The sequence below is a fragment of the Odontomachus brunneus genome, unplaced genomic scaffold (genome assembly GCF_010583005.1).
Source record: "Odontomachus brunneus isolate Ranch 3 - 2012 unplaced genomic scaffold, Obru_v1 Obru_scaffold_033, whole genome shotgun sequence".
In the NCBI taxonomy this organism is placed as follows: domain Eukaryota; kingdom Metazoa; phylum Arthropoda; class Insecta; order Hymenoptera; family Formicidae; genus Odontomachus; species Odontomachus brunneus.
In genome coordinates, this window is record NW_022639483.1 from 2,259,821 (window position 1) to 2,275,792 (window position 15,972).

General features: G+C 38.5%; 1 protein-coding gene and 1 pseudogene across 1 annotated transcript; both read left to right on the top strand.

The window, feature by feature from the left end:
- Nucleotides 1-3,759, top strand: part of LOC116843537 — an 8,344-nt pseudogene extending 4,585 nt beyond the window's left edge.
- A 2,832-nt stretch (nt 3,760-6,591) lies between these two features.
- LOC116843549 (odorant receptor 22c-like) lies at nt 6,592-15,615 on the top strand. Its single transcript, XM_032814016.1, has 8 exons — nt 6,592-6,743; nt 7,475-7,670; nt 8,815-9,045; nt 9,203-9,316; nt 9,373-9,528; nt 14,975-15,088; nt 15,178-15,333; nt 15,558-15,615. The coding sequence occupies exons 1-8, from the start codon at nt 6,592-6,594 to the stop codon at nt 15,606-15,608; spliced, it is 1,170 nt and encodes a 389-aa protein (XP_032669907.1). The 3' UTR covers nt 15,609-15,615.
- Nucleotides 15,616-15,972: the final 357 nt, after the last annotated feature.

A 15,972-nucleotide genomic window follows, 5' to 3' on the forward strand; every position in this document is an offset into this window, starting at 1 on the left:
AAGGTCAAACTGATGTGATCAGTAAATACATCTTTTTAAACGCCACAACTTTTATCTGAAACATTTTTTTCTAAAATGCTTAGTTTTCGAGATATTTCACCGGTCCGGGACTTTTTGAACACCCTGTATATGTGTAAAACTGCAACTTGATCGGCCCAGTAGTTTCCGAGAAAAATACTCACCCGATTTGAAAAATGTCGTTTTGAGAAAAACGCATTTAAAAATTCTCATGCATTTAGTGAGGTGCATGCATTAGGAGAATAATGAATAATTAGAGTAACTTACCCTTAATCAGTTATACCAGGACCATACAAGAGACCTTCCTCAACTTCATAAAACCTATGTTTGTTCTTTTGTCTCTTGGTAATTCTTGCTTTTTTCGACTAGTACGATGCCCGCTGCTCCGAACGTTTAACACGCTCGTTGTCTCTATTATCCGCGAGAAATTTTGGATTTTGGCCGATTTGTAGTCCATTACATCCATTATTTTTAAAATTGTATGAAATCCTTCATTAAATAAGCAAACAGCCAAAAAAGTTGGAACTTTCATCGTCTTCTTTCCACAATACAGATGTTTTAGTGTAATTGTCCAAATTAATGAATTTAAACTTTCGTTATTATTCTGAATAAATAATCCGAGGCATCGCTGTAATAAATCATGGGTAGTTAAATCTTCGTAAATAGGTTTGATGACACTTAACACTTCGTCATTCATCTCGCGGTCGGCACGCCGTATCGAGGCTGCGTCTTTTAAACCTTTATAACTCGGTCAATTTAATGAATTTTATCTTAATATTTTAGGGACATATTTTCAAGACTTTAAACTATAAAAATATGTAAAAAAAGAAAAATCGATTTTTTGGACCCGTCACACTAGAATACTCTCTTAATTGCAAACTGAGATTTTCTTTTCCGTATCTTCGTAAAATAAAATATAAAAAATGTTATACGGGTATTATTGTATAAATAAATTTTCAGTTCGCGTAACTGAGTGGAGAACAGATAGAATGGAGTAATTCAGTAATGAGAAATAAGGCCTATGTTGCTGCAACTAAATATATTCGTCTCAACATTCAGGTGTATTAAACCTCGAATAAGATAACTGAAAACAATTAGCTGAAGAAGAAATCTTCTGAAGAAATCGTTCCATTCCACCCAAAGTTGTTTTCGTCTAGTTTATCAGACAACAGTAAATGCAATTACCTTAATGAAGATAAAGCAGCAACAATTTCTATTAACCAGTTTGTGATTTAGTATTATTACATCATTAGATATGGTAGTTGACAACTGGATAGATTGCAGCATTTTATCCAATATTTTGTAGGAAATTTGGCGATATACTGCAAATAATGGCTCCGAACTGGCAGGATCATCGAACTCCCATAACCTAAACATAATGATGGAAAAGACATTCATCGCGCGACATTCGTCCAGGATAATTATCTTCATGCAAGTTTTCTCCGTGTTTCTCTACAGTTCCGGCGTCCTCGCCGCTAACGCGGGCGATCCCGAGAAATGGGAGCCATATAATCAGGAGCTGATCCTGAAAATGGAATTTCCGTTCGAGATCAGCACGTTTCTCATATACTGGACTGTTACGACGGTTCAGTTCGTTCACTTAATATTTGTCTGTTGGGGCATCACCATTGTCAACTCACTTCTGGTTTCTCTGGTGAGTTCCAGTTGCGCAAAATCAGCATTATCAACTTAATATGTGCAAATAATGTACAGACGAAACTAGCCATTAACTGTAAATTATAAGCAGCCAAAAATGGCTAATATTTATGTAAATTCAATTATAAAAATCGTGTATTCAACATCTTTGTCTGTAAAAATGCGTCTTGTTCTGGTTTTCTAAAAATGCTATCAAATATTAAAAAATGTCTAAAAAATTTATTAAATAAGATCGTGGGATAAAAAGTGTTTTTGCAAACCGCAAGAGAAATGTTGTCTAAAAGTTAATTTATTAAAGCAGATACTCCACATTGATGACCAAATCGACATCCTTCAGGAATGGTTGACAAAAGCCTTCTCCAAAAACGAGTCGGAGACTTGGGATAAGATTACGCCGAAAATGTTGATCACGAAACACCAGCAGATTATCCCATTCTCGGAGGATATGATGATATTATTATCGGACACCCTGATCATGTGCTGCTTAGAATTCGTCATCGTACGTATCGTGGTCCAATGTGATCTTCGCTGTTGGATAGTTGCTATATAACTGGTAAAAAGCCGTTTGTCTTTAGCGTGTATTTATATTGAAGAAATACCACATTGCACTCGTATTGATTGATACTGTTTCTTATGAATGTTGCAGTTGTTCGATAAGCCCAACGCCGCGGCGATTTTGGTGAAGTGCATACTGTTTTACATCACGATTAACCTGGATGTATTCATATACTGCTACAACGGCGAGTACTTGAGCGCCAAGGTTAGCTTTTTCAGCGATTTTAATGATACACAAACCTGACCAATTTCTCTTTCAGAGCAGAACAATCGAAGACGCAGCCTATGGTTCTGAGTGGTATAATGTTTCGGCGAAGGACAGTCGAATCGTGATGTTCATCATTTTGAGATCGCAGAAACGGCTGACTGTTACGTGCGAGAAAATCATGGACCTCTTTTTGGAATGTTTCACTAGCGTAAAATCATAACTATATACCTAATACATAGATCGAGTCTTCTAACGAGAGATTGAAGACATGATTAAAGGCAACTATACTCTGTTCCGCTGTCCACAGGCTGTCTTGTTATCTTTTTATATATAGTTGCGCCTCCCGCGTCCGAATCTTGTTCCGCGCGTTAAATAAACGAAGACGTGTATATACAAAACTAAGAACGTTTAATTAAAACCGTCATTCTCCTTCTCTCGTATTTTACACTCTGTATGAGAAACGTTAGCTCGGCTCAGTAGCTCGTATGTAACTTTTCTTTGTCGAATCTTGATTGTCATAGTTCCAATCGTTCCAATCTGAGTTAATGTCATCGATATCGATTTTTATATCGACCCGGTGCAAAGACGTGGACAAAAATGTGTTATTCACTTCACCTAGTTTCCTTCAATAGGATCTAAGCTAGACAAAAATCGAATGCCTGTGATCGGAACGTCTTTTACTAATCAAGTACTTCACTACTTCTTGTGAAGCGCTCAGTCTATGTATGCACGTCTATACGTAAAATTCGTACTTGACTATTTCGCCATTTTGGTCGTATATTTTTTTATAAGCTATTAAGGGGGTCATTTGGTCTAAAGTGGTAAAAAATGCAGTTTTTTCTCGAGTAAAATAAAGATATTGGAGATAGAAATTTTCTATAAAGAATAATGTAACTTTTGACGCGTTCTTTCAACTTTAATATATTCGCTACAAGCGTCACATACGTGTAACGTACCTATCTCCTACTTCAAGATCAACTTTATTCAGGTCTTCAATTCTACTTAACATGTACGCTACTGACATCACATATGTTTGACAGTGATAATAATTATTTTTCTATATCTGCATAAGTAAATTGAACCTGTCTTATACAATTATATAGAAACGTAATAACGTAAATACAATGTAATGTGTAGGGGGAATTGCCTAAAGAAACCGTGATAGTGAACGTGTTCAAAACTGCAATTGATACCAAAAGTGGGAAAATTTGACGTTTTATCAGGAGATCAAAATATTGTCTAGTTATTTGACGAGTTATATTACATTGTAGGTTGTGAAAACATCGGCGTCGTACTTGTCGGTGCTTATGGCAATGTATTGAAAATGGATGACAATGCTATATGAAAATAGATGATGCATTGACGATACTGTAATACATTAGCACAACGTAATAATGTAAGCAATTTATTAGTGCAAGATGAGAATATATATAAAGTTTATCCTTCGACAAATCTTTAAGCCATTAAATTTACTAAGGTACGCTAATCATTACTCGTTTTGTCTCTTGCAAGAAAAGTACATCATGATAATCAGCTCAAAGCTGAAACGTAGAAACTGTACGAAGAAGACTACTATCTTGTTAGACATATTATTGCATCTTTGAATGATATTAGTACTACAACGTGATGACCAATCTAAATATTTTATACTCATAATTTTTTTTATAACTTTTATTTGTAAATTCATGATTAAAGAATCATCTGCGGTTTCTTGAAAGGAATTTTTGTAATTTTACTTTCTCTTAATACGTCGTTTCTGTGTTTTCAAGCCGCGAATTACCTTTTCACGGTTGCTGAGCGCAACTTTGCAACTGAGATATTTATCTTTTATCAGCCAACATGATGTGTATTGTTTCATAATTACATTCGATGCTCTCAATACGGTGATTTTATTTACAATTACGTTATTTCGTAAAAAAACTGTCTCAATTCAAAGATGCAGTGTGTCAACGTGCTCGTTTCGATCATGTAGAACAGCTGCTCGAATCAGTAATAAATTTCATTTTCGTCCTCCCTACATATTATGCAGCTAGACACACCGTCTTCTTTGCAATCGTGCTCCCTACTTTCTTGAAACTACTCGCGACGTGAAACTATAATCTTTTCGCGGTCATATCATCGAGACGAATTCACACAATATGTTCCTCTTGTTTTCCCTTTGCGATTCTCCCTCAACGGACAATGAAACTTTTCTACCTGGCGTCGCGGCTAGACACGCGGGCGAGCTCATGGCAGATGAACTTTCGAGTCACTGCTTGTTGCATTTTTAAAACGGCCATGCGATAGCATTCACGGTCACGGTCGGCAACACGACAGAGATGGGGAACGATATCCCTCGTATTTTTCAAATCTTGGACTGCGATTACCGAAGTTATTGTTGCACATGCAACTTCGTTCAACTTTGCATATCTAGCTATAGAAAAGCTTGGCGAATGGCTGATATTCGGCATCACGAAGTCGCCGTGTCTCCTTCCCCTCCGAATTTTCCGCGAAGGTGAATCGCGAGAGACTCAGCGTCATACAGGTAATCCGGTGTTACACGCGATAGACTCACGAAATCTCCACGTACTTTGTACGCCGGTAATATCGTTCGCGTGCAGAACGATACTTTTACTACCAGCCATTAGCAGTTTACGCGATTAGCAATTTTCCTATTCAGAGACACGACGGGATTTCTCTCTCTGTCTCTCTCTCTCTCTCTCTCTCTCTCTCTCTCTCTCTCTCTCTCTCTCTCTCTCTCTCGCGCGCGCGCGCGCTTCGAGTACGCGCATGCAAACAAGCCGGGGTACCGTTTACGGAAATATCGACTCACGATAATTTCTCCGACTTATAATACATGAGTACAAGACCGCAAATATAACAATAATAACAATTTTCTCGTGCAGTCGTGACAAGAGATGTCGCACGCGACGATTACGAAGATTGTAGTCACCCAAAACCCAAACAGCAAGCGAGGCGTCAGCATCGACTCTAGATTGCTAATGCTAGCAGTTCGTTATTGCCAATATGAAGTCATTTTGACTCGATCAATTGTTTTTTCGTCTGCAACTTACTTCAACGTTTGTAATTATTATTTTACAGAAGAAAAATGAAGTATTATCAATTACAAGCATTTTTTTTAAATTACAACAAATGATTATTTAAAGTACAAAAGTGACATAGAAGGCTCTGAGATTAAAAATCAATTACAGTAAAAAACAGAGGATCAATACAAAACGATTGGCCTTTTGTTTTCTACTGTGATTATTTAAAATGTTAATCAAAATGACTAACATATGCAATTTAGTGTTGAGGCTGTTATGATTGCTTCACTTTGATATAACAATGATTGATATAACAAAGCGATCAAACACGTCAATGAACTAAAAGAACCAGTCGTTCCCGAAAGTAAATAATAATATTATAAGACACTTGCCCCGATTACGAAGAAGAATCGCTCGTCGCGATTAACTTTTCCTGGCGACCCCTTATAGCCTGTCACTGTCATCGGCGAATCGTTCAATCCTCTTCACCAGTATCTTCTTCCCCGACTTACGATATTTTAAATTATAATCTCTTGTAGGTCTTCCTCTCTCACTGCGATAATGCATAGTAATTCTGAGACACGTCTTCGCTTCTTTTCATTCAAACACGCACCCTTCGGCAGCGAAACTTCTCACTCACGAGTTCGCGGTTGTACATGGTGGTCGAACGGGGGCGGCGATGAAGCCGGCAATTCGCAGAAGCCACGTTCCTCCTTGAGAAGTTTTACTTTACCCATTGCATTTTTAATATGGGTGTACAATGACACCGCAGGCGGAAGTTCGACGATGGGTAGGGAAGTGCGCGCTTACTTTTCAATCGGAAAGCTTTCGTCGAGCATGATGTGAAATTATAGTATAGTTGCGTGTAGTTGAAACTTTGTAGGCGGTGATATTTAATAATGGGCGGCGAATGTTCGATGCCCCACGCGTGTGTGTTCAGATGTCGACCTAGCAGAGAGATTTTAGTATGAGTGGAATCACTCGATCGTCTCGTATTCTCAAGCTTGACGCGCTTTCGAGAAAAAGGGGATGCGGACGAGCACGTTTAGTCGGATAGTGAAGGCCGGGCTTCACTTTTGCGGTATCTGGCCATATTTGCCGTCGACTGTGATATGGCGATTATACTGGATCATGGCGTTGGGCACGGCTCAAATCTTTCAGTACGGCTACGTGGTCGTGAACAGTGATTCGGACAACTTTTCCGAGTTTATGGACGGAGTGAGCAGCGCGATGGCGCATTCGCTGCTCTACATCAAGCTCATTATCTTGTGGATCAATCAACGGTAAGACGCGTTCCTGTTAATGATCTCGTTATCGGAACTTGTCGATACTACAGGCGGAATGTCAACAGTAGATCAACACGCGGGAAAAATAATTCCGTTAGTATAACTGTATTTTCCGTTGCCTAATGAGAATACGGAGCGGATAAAAGACTCAGTCGTAGGAATAGCAAAGTTCCCTGTAAGGGCTTTCTACTCAGTCAATTGTTCGCAGTTAAAGTAACCAAGTTTTAACGCAGCTAAATATTCAGATGTTGTCCGTCGTAACAGAAATAATATTTCACGTCATCAAATTTTCATCTAGTCCTTAATTAGTTAGTAGCACGAACTGAAATTTTCTTTTCATGTATTCGTAAAATAAGCTATAAAGTGTATCATGATGTTATTACTGTACAAACAGGAATCTTTCTATTCCACACAAAATTGTTTTCGTTTAGTTCATCAGACAACAAAAAATTCAATTACCTTCACGAAATTAATAGCAATAATTTGTGTTAAGTTTGCGATTTAGTTTGACATGATCAGACACGGTATTTGACAACTGGATGAACTCCGGCTTTGAATCCAATATTTCGCAGGAAGTTTGGCGATATACTGCAAATAATGACTGCGAACTGGCAGGATCACACATCAAACTACTATAGCTTGAGTATAATGACAAAAACAATGTTTGTCGCGCGACGTATGTCCAGGATAATTATCTTCGTGAATGTTTTCTCCGTGTTTTTCTACAGTCTCGGGGTTCTCACCTCTAACGCGGGTGATCCCGAGAAATGGGAGCCGTACAATCGGGAACTGATTCTGAAGATGAAATTTCCGTTCGAGATCAGCACGTTTACCATCTACTGGGCTATCACACTTGTTCAGTTCGTTCATTTAGTGTTTATCGGCTTCGGCATTGGCTTAGTCAATACACTTCTTGTCTCTCTGGTGAGTCCAAATTGCGCGAAGCCGACGTTGCCGATTTAACTTATCCGAGTAATATACAGGCCAAACTGCGTGTTAAATCTAAACTATTAGTAACCGAAAACGGATAATATTTACACTAATACAGCTAATATTATATATAAATTCAATTATAAAAATCACACATTTAACATCCCTGTCCATAAAAATACGTCTGGCTTATTCTGGTTTTATAAAAATGTTATTAAATATCCAAAAATATCTAAAAAGGTAAAAATGTCGAATAGAGGACCACCCTCCAATAGTCTTGATGTTGACATATATTATCAAGGACATCCTTTTGAGTAACAATCAAGAGGTTTTAACCGTCACTCATTGTTTATTAAAAAGTTATTAACAAAAAAGTTCAATAAATAATACGTAATTATTCAACACTGTGTATGTACAATAAGTTTAAATCGATATATGTATGTAAAATAGTACACGTAAATACGCAAGAGAGGGACTCCGCCCCTCTTCCTCTTTCTCTTTTAAAAAACTAACTCAAACCTAACCTGTTAAAATATGATAAACTGTACACGTATATATGTAACCCATTCTTTATATTTTCATACATAATTTATCAATGGAAAACAACATGAAAATATACGGTTTACCACATTTCAATAGATAGGTTAGATTAGGGTTAGTTTTTTTGGGAAGGAATGCAGAGAGAAGACCGGAGCCGGTTCCCCTTCTTTTGTTAATAACTTTATAACGAACAATAAGCGACGGCTAAAACCTTTTAATTATTACTCAGGAAGGTTAGTTCTATAATATATGTTAACATCAAGATTATTGGAAGGTGGTCCACACATACGCATTGCTCGCCAGCAAGCGCGCTCGCCCGCCCGACAGGTGAGCAGTATATGTGTGTGTATGTGTGTGTGTGTGTATGTAGCAAGCATCTTCCTAGCGTACAAATTCGATGTTTTTGTACACGGTGTCCAAAAATTACATTCATTTTATGCAACTTCTTTTGTTAATAACTTTTTAACGAACAACGACGACGGCTAAAAGCTTTTTATTGTGACTCAGGAGCGTCAGTTCCATAATATAAATGTCAATATCAAGACCGTTGGAAGGTGGTTCCCTATTCGGCATTTTTACCGTCACTTCATTAAGACAGATAATCCATGTCGGTGGTCAAATCGACATCCTTCAGGACTGGTTGTCGAAAGCCTTCTCCAGGAACGGGTCGAAAACTTCAGATGAAATTACGCCGCAAATGTTGGTCACGAAACACCAGCAGATTATCATATTCTCGGAAAATATCGAGAATCTGTATACATACATCGCACTCATGATACTGTTATCGGACACCTTGATCATTTGCTGCTTAGGGTTTGTTATCGCCACCGTGAGTATCGTATTCGAATGTGATTCTCGTTGTTTGACAAATATAGCTACCATATAACTAGTAAAGAGCCATTAGTCTTTAGCGTGTATTCATATTGAAGAAATACCACATTGCACTCATATTGAACAATACTAAACCGCTCCTATGAATGTTGCAGTCGCTCAATGAACCTAACGCCGCGGCGATTTTGGTGAAATCTATAATGTTCTACATCACGATGAACCTGGACGTATTCATATACTGCTTCGCCGGCGAATACCTGAGCGCCAAGGTTAGCGTTTTTCAGCGATTTTATTGATACACAAACTTGTCCAATTTTTCTTTCAGGGTAGAATAATTGGCGACGCAGCCTATAATTCTCTGTGGTATGATGTTTCGGTGAAGAACAGTCGGATCGTAACGTTCATCATCTTGAGGTCGCAGAAACGGCTGACGATCACGTGCGGGAGGATCATGGACCTCTCTTTGGAACGTTTCACTAGTGTAAGACTATAAGATCTATAACCTGTGTCCGATGTGAGCGGCGGGCTGGTCACAGTCTTCCGGCATGTTTTTGTCAACCTTCCGACCGGGTACCGAGCAACGCTTGCTACAAAATTTTGACCGCCAAGTATGCGCTCTCAGTTGTACCACCAATTAAAACTGCATTACTTTTATCACCCGGTCGGAGATCGACGGACGACAGCCGGCTGCTCAATTTAATAGAAGTGGTAGTGTGGCTGGGTTCTGATTCGTTTCGCGGCTACTCGGGACGAAGCCAAGCGAGGCAATCGAAAAGAGTGACTGAAGACGCTCAGTAAAATATAAAGAGTATTTGAATATATTAAGCATTGTGCTAATTACATTTGAATATACGCGGCTGTTGACGACTAAACAAAATATTGCAATTACTTGTCATACAAATTTGTCGTGCTTGTTGTTATCAGTGAACAAACGTAGAACAGAAACACAAATGGACAAATATATACGGTTGACTGCAAGCTCAAGAAAAAGGACACACGGTTCATCTTGACATCTAAGGCTGTTCTTTTGAAAGCAAGGAACACATCTTGTTTACGCCCTCCACCCACTTAATGCACTCTAAGACGAGAACCCGCAGACAAGGACGCAAGGCAGTTACTTACGACAGTTATACTCTAAATGGTCATCCCTATTTGTGTCTGTCTCTCCAGGTGTCTGGCTCTCTCGCTCTCGCTCTTTGTCTCTGTCACACCCGCTCTGCTTCGCCAAATGTACCTTAGCCATCTCACACTTTGTATCCCGTTGTCGATACTCAAATATTATTCTTCCTCTCGGTCCGAGAAGACGCGAAATCCACAATCAGAACCCATCGGCCAGATCATACAATTTCAATGGCGGACAGTGAAATCTGTCACGTCACAAATCGTAGACTTAGAACATAGACTGCGTCTCCTAATGAAAGATTGAAGACAAAATTAAAGCATATTTGTATTCTCCTTCCACTGCTCGCAGACTGTCTTGTTATCTTGTTATATGTGTTATCTTCATCTAATTTTCTCTAATAAGTCTCAAACTAGACAAAAATCGAATGCTTGTAACAGGATAGAATTCTTTTCTAATCAAGTTTTCGCTGCTTGTGGAGCGCTCAGTCCATGTATATAAGTTTATATACGTAAGACTCATTTCGCACTTGATCATTTCGCCGTGTCAACCGTGTATTGTTACAAGCGTCCGTTAATATGTTCGTTACCAGCGACATATACATGTGACATACCGATATAATTTACTTATAATTCACTTACTATAATTTACCTATAATTCACTTTAATTCAATCTTTTCTCAACATTTTTGACTCTACTTAACGCACGTTCGCTACCGACATCACATATGTGTGACAACACGATGATTTTTTTTTCATATACCTACATAAATAATCTGAATCAGTTTTACACAAATACATAGAAACAAATACAATATCGAGGGAATTGCCCAAACAAACCGTGGTAGCGAACGTGTTGAAGACTGCAATTAATACCGGAAGCGGGAACATGAGTCATTTTATCATGAAGCTAAAGTATTGTTTGGTTATTTGACGAGCTATATAACATTGTAGGTTGTGAAGGCATCGGCGTCGTATATGTCGGTGCTTTTGGCGATGTACTGAAGGTAGGTGATGTATTGAAAATTCTGTAATATTTTCGTACAAAGTAATATCATGAGCAATAGGATTCATTAGCGCGAGATGTAAATATATAGAAAGCTTGTTCTCTAAATGAGTCTTTACTTTCATTAATTTTTTGCAAACAAGGTACACTAAACATTACTCGTTCGTTTCTTTCTCTTGCAAAGGTGCGTCATAATTGTCAGCTTTGTGCTGAAACATGGAAAGAGCGCGAAAAAAGTTGTTATCTCGTTACATATTTATTATTGCGATTTACGATGATTTACTGGCAATACAACGCGAGGATCAATCTAAATCTTTTACACTCACGATTTTTTCCACGGCTTTTTGATTTGTACGTCCACAGTGGTAGGATCTTCTCCAGTTTCCCAGGGGAAACTTTTACAATTTCGCTTTCTCTTAGTACTTCGTCTTCGTATCTTCGAGTCGTGAATTACTTTTCCATGCTTGCTAAGCGTAACGTTCCGCCAGACGCGCATTCGCGTTTCACCCGTCACGACGCGACCTTTGAATTATACCGCAATTGGCTGCGGCTGCTTGTCACTGCATAATTATAAGTTCACTCATTTACTCACGAGAAAAAGAAATGTTTAGTCTTAAAGATGCCATACGGAAACAAAATCTCAAGATGTCTATTCGAGACCGTACGAACTTCCTCTTTCTCTGCCACGTGTATTGTCGTAGTCATACGTCGTAGTCATTGTCGTACTCATCGCTTTTTTGCGTCCAGTGCAAACTATAATCTTAGTTTATACCGATAGAACAAACTCGTGCGATACGTTGCACTCTCACCCTCGCGACGCTCCCCTAGAAGCGCGAAACTTTGCAACCTCGCGCCAAGCGAGGTGGCTCGTGGAAGCTGCACTCCAAGTTTGCCGCTTGTTGCATTTTTAAAGCGGCCATGTGGCCACGTTGTCCACGGTCACCACGAACGGAGAAAGTAGAAGCCACCCTCCGGACCTCGTGGCTGCGATTGTCGCTGGGACCACCGCATGTGGTTTCAAGTTTGACAAACTTCGTATACGTGGCGGTAGGAATACTTAACGACTGCTTGCGCGATTGGTCGGTGTTTGGTGACATACGGAGTCGACTCCTCCTCTGCGGATTGTGCAGTGTGCAGAGGGTGATCTGATCGCGCGAAAGTAAAGACAACGACCCTCCTGCCGCGTTTCCAGCCGGGAACATGAAGATGAGCACGGTCAGTCGCGTGGTGGAGATCGGTCTACGCACTTGCGGTATCTGGCCGTATCTACCTTCGACCGTTCTCTGCCGGCTGTTTTGGATCGTCATGTTGGGGATGGCTCAGATTTTACAGTATCAGTACCTGGTGATACACTATCACTCCGGCAATTTCTCCGATTTTATGGACGGAGTAAGCAGCGCAATGGCGTACACCCTCTTGTTCATCAAACTCGCGATTTTGTGGGCCAATCAACGGTAAGATGTGCAACGTGTAAATTATAATTTCTGTTTCGTCAATGTGCAATACAGACTTTCAGAATTTTCCATCTTTACCTTCACGACAGATGCTGTGATAAATTTTAGTCGAGTCGATAAAGATTTTGAATAATATGTGTTAAGATATCTTGTGTGTGGGAAAATTTTACCAAATTTATATCAAGTTATATTATATTATATTTACATCAAGTTATATTATATTGTCTTTGTTGCGGAAGGAATTTCTTTGATATATAAAATAACAAAATTAAACATTAATATAAAATGAAAAATTACATTCAAAAACAAATTGAAACAAAGATAAAAATAAAATATGTACATACAATGAAATAAATGAACTGTTTAATTAAATGAAACGCAAATGAGCAAGCAAGTTAAGGATTATCGAGGATGCTTAATGATCACACGTAAAAAGGAAGTCATTGATTTTTCATACCCACTCTTTTAAAGTGAATCAGTAAAAATCTTTCCAATTAAATCAGTAAAAAGAGTATTTCACCGATAATCAGTGAATGTTTATTTTCAGTGGAAACACCGCCACTTTATTGCTTTATCTTATATATGATTTTGATCAGTGGAAGCAAGATCTCGCTGCAAAATCTGTAATGCGCAAGTTTATTACAAGCTTCCTGCATTTATAGCGATGAAATTAAAAGCTCCCATGCGATTTACATGCAATGCACTGTCTGTATTTGCAAACTGCACCAATAATAGGAACAGTCACTACTATTAACCGATTCTTTCAGCGAGATTTTACTGCAGTGCTATACTTATGACTGAACAGTTACAAGTACAGCATTTCAGTAAAGAGTACACTGAATGTACTTTAGAAAGCATAAATGTGTGAAGCAATATATCTGTAGATAATATTACCACTTCGTCATTCACATCTAACTTGTCATAAATACTCACTTGAGAAAGAGAAATGTAAATATCATAGTTAAAAAAAGATTGGCTGAACCCGATCACCCGTAGAACGTTTTCCGATATACTACAAATGATGGCCGCGGACTGGAAGAATTGCGGCTTGACTGACCACAGTTTACGCATCACGACAAACAAGGCAAAACTGTCGCACCGCTTCTCGCATTGGATAATAGGCCTTCAATTGATCGCCATACTACTCTATACCTGCGGTGTTCTTGCCGTCAATGCCGGCGAAGTACAACGGATGAACGTGTCCATGCGAGAGCACATCTTGAAGATGAACTTGCCGTTCAAAGTCAACACGTCTCCCGTGTACGTGCTGATCACGATACTCGAGTTCTTTCACCTGGCCATGTGCGGCTGCGGGATTTCTTTGGTGAATTCGCTCATTGTCACTCTGGTGAGTAGTTCATCGTGTCCTGATTAATACAAAATGACACAGAAAAGTACAGAGCTTTATGATTATTCCAACGCGAAAGTTAGATACTTCACATCAGCGGTCAGATCGATATTCTGTGCGACTGGCTGCTGAGAGCCTTTGCCAAAAATGTGACAGATACCGTGAACGAAGTCACAGTGAGAGCGTTGATCACAAAGCATCAACAGATTATCGTGTTTTCGGAAAATATCGAAAATCTCTATACATATATCGCGCTAATGCTATTCATATCGGATACTCTTATTATATGCTGTTTAGGCTTCATCATCGTCACAGTGAGTAATGACAGCATAAATCACATGACCATTATTTGAGGAATTGGAATTTTGTATATACACAGAAAAAAGGCATTCTTTTGTTTGAAAAATATATTTATTTTTGACGTGTTAATCCTTAAATGAAATTATATGGCGTTAAACAAAAATGAATTACTTGCATTAATACATACTTACGACATGTCAAAAATAAATATATTTTCCAAACAAAAACGTCTTTCTTTTTTGTGTAATTGTTTGTAATGTGGCGATAACTGCTAAACTGCGTTTACTTGCCGCGTATATCGAAACGCTATATGGAAATAGATGATATGCATATATAACCAGAAATATTTAGTTGCGAGCAGCATAGTTGCATTACTTTACTTATCTTTGTGCGATGGTAGTGTGTATGGTTGATATAACTTACTTTGGTACATCAGTGTAGTTGCACGTGATCTGATTGTGGCAATCAGAAATCGGTTGGAGTGACATTTACTATAGATGTACTCTGTTTGGAGCAACCAGATATCGTCATAGCTGGCAACGTCAGTAGTTCAGCAATTGCTCTGCAGCAACTACATAATTAGTTGTTTCTTACTTCACTATTGCGTCTGATTGACACAATCAGACTTATGCGTTACTGACCAGCGTTATTTACCGTTTTCTCCGTGTGCAAATTATTCTGAATTATTTCAATATTGCAGTCCATTGGCACACCGGACGGCCCGGCAATCTTGGTGAGATCCGTATTATTCTATATGGTGATGAATCTCGAGGCGTTCATATATTGCTTCGCCGGTGAATACCTGACTGCCAAGGTTTGCATCACGCGAATTTTATGAAGAAGGGTCAACGGCTTTTTTATGATGTAAAAAAATTCCAGATCCGTTTGTCACTTTCCTTCTAGAGCAAAACGATCGGCGATGCGGCTTATGATTCCCTTTGGTACAACCTCACATCAAAAAAGAGTCGAATTTTACTGCTCGTGATTCTACGGTCACAGAAACGTTTGACCATCACGATTGGAAAAATCATGGATCTTTCTTTGGAGCGTTTCACCAGCGTAAGATTTAACTTTCCGTTCTCTCTTTGTACGTTCTCCAGTTCGGCAACATAAAATTTATGCGGACTTTAAGTCAACATGCAGACATTTTCTGAATGAAATTATCAATTTTCATCCAGATATACGTTCCGAATTAAATTATTACCTTTCTATGGAATTGTTTATGTGATGTATATTGCTAATTGAAATCCATCCAGACACGTCATCAGTGATTAACATTGTAGGTCGTGAAGGCATCTGCATCGTATGTTTCCGTGTTATTGGCGATGAACTAAAGACCCGAGTTTCGATCGTTAATAGTATCTTCACACTTTCATTGCTCATAATGGTAACATTATTTAGTAGCTGTAACAACATTGTGAACACGCCGGTAGAATAGCGTTTTAATAATTATTATTACATTACTGTAAATTTGCTGTTTATTTTTTTATTATTATTATTGCTTATTTTTTGCCAGACTGAAACCTACACGAAGAAAATTTCATAGCAAAAATTACTATAGGATTTTGCAAACAAGGAATAGATCGGAATTTTATGACAATTCACTATCTTTTCATTTCATATATACTTATATTTTGAGACTAAAATATGCTATTAAGATATTTACTATGTTTCTAACAAAATCTGCTATATGTTTTT

Coding starts and splice junctions, on each gene's coding strand:
- LOC116843549 (XM_032814016.1), top strand. CDS start 6,592: ATGGCGTTGGGCACGGCTCAAATCTTTCAGTACGGCTACGTGGTCGTG. Junction 6,744..7,474: donor ATCTTGTGGATCAATCAACG/GTAAGACGCGTT, acceptor GTTTTTCTACAG/TCTCGGGGTTCTCACCTCTA. Junction 15,089..15,177: donor GTGAATACCTGACTGCCAAG/GTTTGCATCACG, acceptor CTTTCCTTCTAG/AGCAAAACGATCGGCGATGC.